Source organism: Oryza brachyantha, chromosome 2 (assembly GCF_000231095.2).
Source record: "Oryza brachyantha chromosome 2, ObraRS2, whole genome shotgun sequence".
Classification (NCBI taxonomy): domain Eukaryota; kingdom Viridiplantae; phylum Streptophyta; class Magnoliopsida; order Poales; family Poaceae; genus Oryza; species Oryza brachyantha.
The window spans coordinates 15,262,969-15,271,600 of record NC_023164.2 but is presented as its reverse complement, the minus strand read 5'-3'; the positions used below and the strand labels follow the sequence as shown (position 1 = coordinate 15,271,600).

At 45.8% G+C, this 8,632-nt stretch overlaps 1 protein-coding gene across 1 annotated transcript; it reads right to left on the bottom strand.

Moving 5' to 3' along the window:
* Nucleotides 1-3,414: 3,414 nt before the first annotated feature.
* Nucleotides 3,415-6,137, bottom strand: LOC121053558. Its single transcript, XM_040520994.1, has one exon. The coding sequence runs from the start codon at nt 6,119-6,121 to the stop codon at nt 3,539-3,541; it is 2,583 nt and encodes an 860-aa protein (XP_040376928.1). The 5' UTR covers nt 6,122-6,137; the 3' UTR covers nt 3,415-3,538.
* Nucleotides 6,138-8,632: the final 2,495 nt, after the last annotated feature.

Sequence of the window (8,632 nt, the reverse complement as noted above, 5' to 3'; positions counted from 1 at the left end):
TTAATTATTAATTAGAAAAATTAGAAAAATAGATTAACCTGACTTCTTAAAGCAATTTTTATGTAGAAAATTTTTAAAAAGACGTACCGTTTAACGGTTCGGAAGATGTGTAGGTAGAAAACGAGGGAATATAGTTTACTTACCGTGCCAAAGGAACACGGCTTCAGCAGTGTAATATATGTTATAATTTTTTGGTAATCGAACTCCCAACTAATTCATGGCGATCGAATTGATGTGGGTCATTACATTTTAGGGACTGTCTATGCGTCAGAATTAGAGTTTTGTACGTAACTAACAGAGAAAAAGATGTAAAAAAAACTGGTTTAAAGAGAAACTCTGATTAAATCTAACCGTCCACGTTCATTCAGTCGCTGGGATTTATTTTTTGAACTCTAATTACGATCAACTTGTATTGTATTTTTACTGCTCGATGAGCTTTACGTATTTATATATCTCTAGCTATTCTATTCGATATTCGGGTTAGAAGTTAAACTTTCACGTCTCCTATTAAGCACCATATGGATTATGGATCTGAATCATGTATCTCTATGGTAGGGACATTATAATTATTATTTATGAGACTTATATGTCAGTGTCTATAATAACAATGATATAATAGCAGAGAATCTCGATTCTTATAAATGGATCTCGATCCTGTACCATTATGAAATGACATTACAGTCACTAACAAGTGTGTCTCATGGATAATGGGACCCATGGATCAGTGATTGTAATGGCAACAACACAATGACAGAGGATCTCCTTTCATAAAAGCATCCAATAAGTAACACAATCATAGATTCATTGTTGCCGGTACCTAAATAGGTACGGACGATGCGATGCACATAAAATTCCATCATCAGAGATATTTCAATAGTATAATTGAAGCAGATTCCAATTAATTACTTGGGGGCTAAACTTGTAACTTCTGAGCATGATTTAACGAGCATGAAACCTAACATTTTAAACTTAACTTTGAAGTTGTGATTCTGAGGTTTATTCATCCGAGTTCTTTTTTACATTTGCTTCTAGTTTGCTGATAATACGTATATAAAAGTTTCATCTCGCTTATGCTTTTTAAAAGCAAAACGATGTTGCTAAAATTCTACTGATCATATGATTACCAGCATTGATTGGGCAGCAGTGCATCTGATCAAATGTTCTCAGACCGCTTGACTGAGCCATCTGATCAAATGATCAAGTCAGCACAGTATATAGACGACTCTCAAGTCTCAGCTGATCCGTACCATTTTGCATGTGCTGGCCTTCGCTTCTGTCTCAAAGGAGATCCTCCTTCCCAAACAAGTGGCTTGGCATACACAAAAGAAGTCTCTCTGTTTAATTTTAACGTTAGATGTCATTGATCTTAGACACATGTTTGATTTTTTTATTTTATTAATAAAATTATATAATTATCATTTATTTTTGTTATTATTTGTTTTGTCACTATAACTACTTTCAGCTCAACTTATATTGTGGCATATATATACACCAAACTTTTGAATAAGACGAATTATCAAACCTGTGTCAAAAAGTTAACGGTGTTCACCATTAAAAAGTACTACCAAAAAGACATCTCCTATGAGAATGAGTGGGTTGTAGGCAAAGTAAACTAATTAATGTTCTTTACATGATAGTATGGCACCCAGATGCATGGCTTGTGATATATAGATGCTCAGTGACAGAATTGGTCGTCGTTGTGACATTGTTTCTGCAAAACAAAATGGACGAGATGCGGTATGAAAATCAGACATGCGTGCGAGAAAAAGACAAGTATAATCTATGTACAAAGCCTACGTTGAACATTCAACGACATGCAGGAAATATTTTTCAGCTTCCAGGAAACCCAAGATGCGACGTTGTTGTGAGAACTATGAAACGAAAAAGTCAGTTAACGTAACCAATAGAAAATAATGATTCTGATGACGAAGACAATTGTTTGGAATGCTGAAAACAATGAAAATTAATCAATCTAAGAAGCTTGGCATGAAAAAAAACATAGATAATTTAGAGATTGCATCTTTTGTTTTTTTGGAAGCAAGCAATATATGCCGCTAGGTATTAGAGGTACCCCATGCCGCAACTACTACACAGGATGTGTATGGATGGACATGACGCAAGGTGGAGCGTGATGGCGATCAACGGAATGGGATAAATGGATTCTAACACTTCAGGGGTAGCCTAATTAAATTGTTTGATGGGCTGCAATCGACTAGGAGGTGAGTGCTACGGTTGATGGTGTTCGATATTTTGAGCGGGTGGCTTAAACTTTCTAATTAGTTTCTTTCAACAAAAGATGGTTAGATGCAACGTTCAACATTGTTGATTGGTGGAGTCGTACACTCTAGGTGGGGTGGCCTAGGCCTTATGGTGAGCTGCATTCGATAGGGAGGTGTCTAAACGTAACACTCGGGTCGTTCGGTAGTTGAGAAGACGGTGGTCATTCGTCGACTTCAGCTCACGGCTAGATTGACAAGTGCACTATGAGGTCAGAGCAGATTTGTAGGCATTGAGTAGGGTTTTGCAGTGCATGAGCCCTTGGTGCAGGGAGCATGCCGGCAGTGGAGAGTGTCTTAGCAAGAGACGGTGATGACTCATGTGTCGATTAATTTATGCCCTCACTAACAATGCAGAACCCAAGGGAGAGCATAGGCAGTGTAGAACCCATGTGTCGGTGAATCAATGCCCTCATGTATCGGGGGCTAGATGAAGGTCGGCAATAGAGGAGTTGGAAGAAAGGCGATGCCAATGGGGGCTGGATGAAAGGCGGTCATGCCTATAGCTAGACAAAGGGCAGCAACAGGTGCTGGAAGAAGAAGGGCGACACCTGGGGGGCTGGAAGACGGGCAGCCAGGCTTGAAGCTAGATGAAGTGTGGCGATGCCTAGATTTGGATAAAAGGTGGCGGCGCTAGGTAGAGGAGCCCATCGTCCTCTCAATCCACACCTGGAGCTGGACGAAGGGTGTGGCATTGGGTGGAGGAGCATGTCTCCCTCTTGATCAAATTGATCCACTCCTTGATTTTTTGCTCTCCCAATTCACTCCCGCGCCAAAAATTAGAAATTTTCTCGTAGATTCGTTATGGATCCATTCGATGACTCTTACTAAAGACAACATGCACAATAAGTTTTTTCTACCGGGAGTTGTTGCCTAGCCAACTGCATGTAAAATAACCATTTTTTCTCTTCTCTCATGTCTCGTTCATGTTCACGATTTTGCACTGAGAGAGATTATACATAGTGACATTTCAATGTGTCCTTATAATATTGACATTTGACTATTGTCTTATTCAAAAAATTTATCCAAATATGTAAAATTATGAATCATATCTAAAGTTTTCATGATAATAAATTAAATCATAAAAATACAATTAATAATTATATATTTTTTAATAAGATAAATAGTCAAACAAGAACCAAAGTAAACGGTGTCGTATAAAAATACGAAGAGATCATAAATCTGTTCCGGCTGTCACACGTTAGATGCTAACGTGAGAAGTTAAGCATACTCAGGCATGCTGCATGCATGAGCATGACTAGCTATACCACATCGGTGACCGGAATGCTTTGATAGTCATGGTGCCTGTGGACGCGCACGCCGGCGTGGGTCATCATGGCCCAGACGTGGGTGATGAACTCGCCGCCCTGGGCCAGCGCCAGCGCGTGCCCCTCCGGCCCCGCCGACGGCCTCGGCGCGACGACGACGAGCAGCCGCCCCCAGAAGTCGAGCAGCATCGTCCACACCTTCTCGAAGTCGCCGTCTGACCGGGAGGCATGCTGCTCGAGCTGCTTCCCAAGCCTGACGCCCCTGGCCATGGCCGACGCCTCGTCGTCGTGCCAGTCATCGCAGAGCTGCAGCAGCTTCCTCCGGCGGTCCATGGCGGTGCAGCAGCTCTGGAAGAAGCCGCCGAGGTCCCTCCTCATGTCTCTGTACGCCTTCTCCGTCCACTCCGGGTCGTCCGGGAGGAGCCCCGGCTCGTAGGACACCAGGTAGGCGCAGTACCTGGACAGCGTCACCGCCGCGTCGCCCTTGGGCGGCCGCGGCTTGCCGCCGGTCTCGAGCAGCGCCGTCGCGAGGTGCCACACCAGGATCACCGTGGCGGCGCCCCCGCTGCTGTCGCACGCCCACTCGGGCGCAGCGAACCCGTTCTTGCGCAGCACGGCCACGCAGCTGCTGAAGTGGAGGTCGCCGGCGTCGCCGCCGCCGCTCTCGAGGGCTTCCTTGAGGGCCGCGACGATGGCCACCTTGGCCTCGGTGGTGACGACGGCGGGGCTGAGCCCGGCGAGGCGGTGCGCGAGTATGCGGGAGAGGAGAATCCACAGCCGGCGCGGGTGCAGGTGGTGGAGCTTGAGCATGGTGACCTGCTGCACCTTGATGACGGGGCGCGAGCGGTGCCGGACCCAGAGGCCGCAGCGGACGGTGCGCTGGACGCGGACCTGCTTCTGCAGCGCGGGCTTGCGCGCGTAGTTGCAGAGCATGGAGGCGGCGAACCAGTCGGAGAGCAGGTACTGCGCCAGCTCGTACGTCTCGACGGAGAAGAGGGTGAGCGTGAGGAGGAAGGTGACGACGAGGTCGGAGGAGGAGCACACCATGCCGACGAGGACGGACACCTGGTGGCGGAAGCACCTGTACTGCACCACCATGTCGATGGACAGGCCGATGAGGCCGCGGAAGAGGGAGCCGAGCACCCTGAATATGTTGCCGTTGCCGGTGACGAGCAGCACGGCGACGCAGTAGAGGAGGATGAAGACGATGGAGAAGACGAAGTTGGCGATGAAGATCGTGGGCTTGGGCAGCGCCAGCGTGATGATGGCCTGGTAGTACTCCTCCATGAATCTCAGCTCCATCTCCACCACGTCGAACGCCCTCTTGGCGTTCGCGGCGTCGTCTTCCTGGCCTCCGGCGAGGGCAAGGAGGCCCTTGAGAACGAAGGCCCGCGCCTCCGGGGTGTTGCTCTCCGCCATGTGGCAGCGCTCTATCCTCCGCCGGAGCAGCTTGAAGAGGGCCAGCCCGAGGCAGATGTCCTCCAGCTTCTGCTTCCTGTGCACGTCGTACTTGAACAGCGGGTCGGTCTCCGCCAGCTTCCAGATGGTGCTCACCCGGACCAGCTGCTCCGTCCCGCCGCCGGCGAGGATGTCGTGAAGCCCGTCGACCTCGATGCCGTGGGGCGTCTTCCTTGTCTTGAGCTGGCTCTCTCCCATCACCGTGTAGTTGCACGCTCTCATGGTGCTGTTGCCGCGGACGTCAGCTCCGTTAATGTCGGCCAGCAGCAGCGGCCGTTCCAGCTCCAGCTGTCGGTGCGCCCCGACGAGCTGCGCCATGTAGCCGGAGACGAGCGCAGCGTTCTTGGCGAGGTCGAGGGAGCGATTGGCGAGGTGGATGCTGATGGAGCGCTTGCAGAGCTTGACGACGCCGAAGATCCAGAGGATGACGAAGAGGGCCTTGACGGCGAAGCCGTGGACGTAGGAGTAGATGAGGTAGCCGATCCAGACCATGCGCGTGGCGTCCTCGACGGCGTCGAAGAGACTGTACCTGCCGACGCCGCGGGAGAAGGTGTCGCCGGCGGGCGCCACCATGGCGTACACCTTCTTGCGGAGGAGCTCGACGAGGAGCATCCAGAGGAGGATGAGGTAGGCGCGGAAGGGCACGTCCTTGCCCTTGGCCTGCGAGAACATGAAGGACATGAAGGGGAGAAAGAGCGCGAAGGAGACCCGGAAGAAGATGCGCGTCGCCGCCGAGTGGCCCCGGTGCCTGCCGGAGAACCGGCCGAGGATCCCGACGGCGAACAGCGCCGCGCCGAGGAACGTCATCAGCACCGTCGTCGTCACCATGAACTTCTCCGTCGTGCGGAGGTCCGGCGACACGGCGAAGCTCGCCAGCAGCATCGGCCCGGGCGTCGCGCACACCCACGCCGTCTTGTTGCCGCCGCCGGCGACGTCGCCCCCGGCCCGCGTCGAGTAGTAGCGCTCCATCTCTATCTCTATCTCTATCTCTATCTCGATCGGCCACTTCCCTAAGATCGATCGATGCATCCACCTGTGTGTGTATATATAGGCGTCCAAATGCAATGGCGTACAGTCGATCGATAATGAAATTCTTTGCTCGACCACAAAGAGAGACATGAATGCTGTACGTTAGTCGGAGCTTCCTTTTTCACTTCTGTTTAAATTTTAAATTAAGTAAATCTTAAAGTTTTTTCTTATAGTTTATTAGTTAGACTTAACTTTTAGATATTTAAGGACACAAAATAATATTTATATATTACTTTTCATTTACAAATATGTTATTTGTTTTTTCCCGGACTAACCCAAACGATGACCCACTCGGTTGGGCCCGGACAATGAGCTGACCTAGCTGCCACGCAACGTGGCAAGAATCGAATAAATCGGTCCTGAGCTAGCCATAGACAGAGGAGTGTGAGCGTCAACAGCACGTACGTGGCATGAATATGATGCGATCTTGCAACCACAAGCTCCGACCGTGGTGCTTGGCTTTAATTTTGCAGCCAAAGCGTAAACAAGCTGAGCTGGCCTGGCCTGGCCGGGTAGCTCGCCGACAAACCATACGTACCCACGAATGTCCAGCCCTTCTGTGCGGTTTCTAGTGGAAATGGTACACTTAATTAGTAATTTCTCGTATTGTTTTTGTCCCTACATAACAGTAACACACTAACACCCTAAAAGTTCAGTTAATGAACAAAGAAATTCTCCCTCAAGGTCCTTGAGGATGCAGAGGTACACTCCCCCGTTATATTACAAGTTAATTTAAATTGAGTTTTATCATAAGTCAAAACTCATCAATTTTGACAATCTTGTAGAAAATATAGCAATTGAGTAATTTCACAGTACTTGAAAAGGTATCAGGAGGTATAATATAAAATTTTGGTACCTTTTAGTATCTAAGAACTAGAAGACACTAAATTTTACACTAAAATTTTAGTACCTCTCAGTATCTACTCAAAAACCGTAAAATTATTCATAGCAATTTTATGAGGCGGTTACTAATCCTGTTCATGCCTGCAGGCAGGGGTGGGCCCACCAAGAGTCAAAGGTATTCCGCTGTATATCCAAGATTTTTAGTAAAAAATATATATTACTATGTATAATCAATAAAATAGATAAATGTCTATTTCAGCCCAAGAAAACTCAAAATGGTTCTCGAAAAAGTATCTTTGAGGTATTAAACTTTTAGTATATATCGTGATATACGGTACTTAGGGACCGAGCTTTTACAATAGAAATTGTGATACCTCAAGATAACATTTCAAAAATGGTAAAAGAAACTTTCGAAATTTTACGCTAAACTTTGGTACCTTTAGTTGCTCTATGTCTGTAAATTTCTCTTAATTTGGACCGATTCTGTAGAAAATAAGAATTTCTCATTTGTTCACACACTTCCTCAACTAGTTTTACCTCTTAAACACCTACTCACCTAATAGCTACTCGATGAACACGACTTGGGTTCCTGGAGAACAATGCTCTACTGGTGATGCAGTACCAAAATGTTTAAATTCCATAGAAGCAAGATTATTAATAAAACTAGAGCAATTTTTTCATCCTTGAGGAGATACCGTGAGGTACCACTGTTTCATACTAGAAGGTTGCAAATTTTGTATAGAAAACAGTGGTACCTCACGGTACCTTCTCAAGGATGGAAAAAATGTTCTCAAAACTAAATTGAAATTTTGGGCACTAAATTTTAGAATTAATTTGCACTATTTTCATTATCTTGGATTGTCTAGCTCTCTCTTTTTCAAGGTTGTTACTAAGGAGACAACTTTAAATTATCCTTAAAATGAAAATTATGTTAGAATCAAAAGAAAAATAAAGCACACACAAAATTAGCTTTCTTCATGCAAATTAGCCCTTACTTTTCTTCCCATGTAGAATATAGCTAAGATCTTTTACAGTACCATGACCAAACTAACATTAATAATACTTTGCCCTCACAATCCCAGCAAGAGGAGATGAACATGCAGTTGATATTGTTGCTAATTACATGATGAGTTGGATCTAGATAGGGAAAACAGTATCTTCGTCTACTCATCATTCCTAACTACCTCTGTCAAAGACGCTACAACTTGACAGGAAGCAAGACAAGGAGACAACCTTCGCTCCATTTAGATCGCCGACAAGAACAGCTTCACGAGAAGTTCCTCAAAGATAGCAAGTGGACCATAGGAAACTTGCGTGGCTAAGTGACATCTCACCCTTACTAACAACTATTGGATACATAGCATCCTAATGCCTCCCATGCTTATAGCCCATCTCAACTTTGCAAGTCACTACTAAATGGCGTTTTTTTTCTCAGTTTTGTGCTGAAACATATGCTCACACTTTGCAGCAACATATAGCATTGTTGCCTATAGAGGCATGCGAGATACTATATAATGTGTCTTTTTGTTCTTGACATTGTGTCTCTTAACCATAGCTCTTACACAACTATTAATGCTCACATTAGGCATTCGACACCGATCGAGCCATTACTCATTCATTCATCGCGACAGCCATATATGTTTGCTGAAATTAAGCACAAACAAAATGGTTTGTTAACAATAAAAAATAATTTATGGGTAATTTTTTCTATACATATTCTTAGTGATATAAAAGTAAAGGCTAAAAAATAAACTACGA

Excerpts from the sequence above, each read along its gene's own strand:
- LOC121053558 (XM_040520994.1), bottom strand. The coding sequence starts at position 6,121 with ATGTCTCTCTTTGTGGTCGAGCAAAGAATTTCATTATCGATCGACTGT.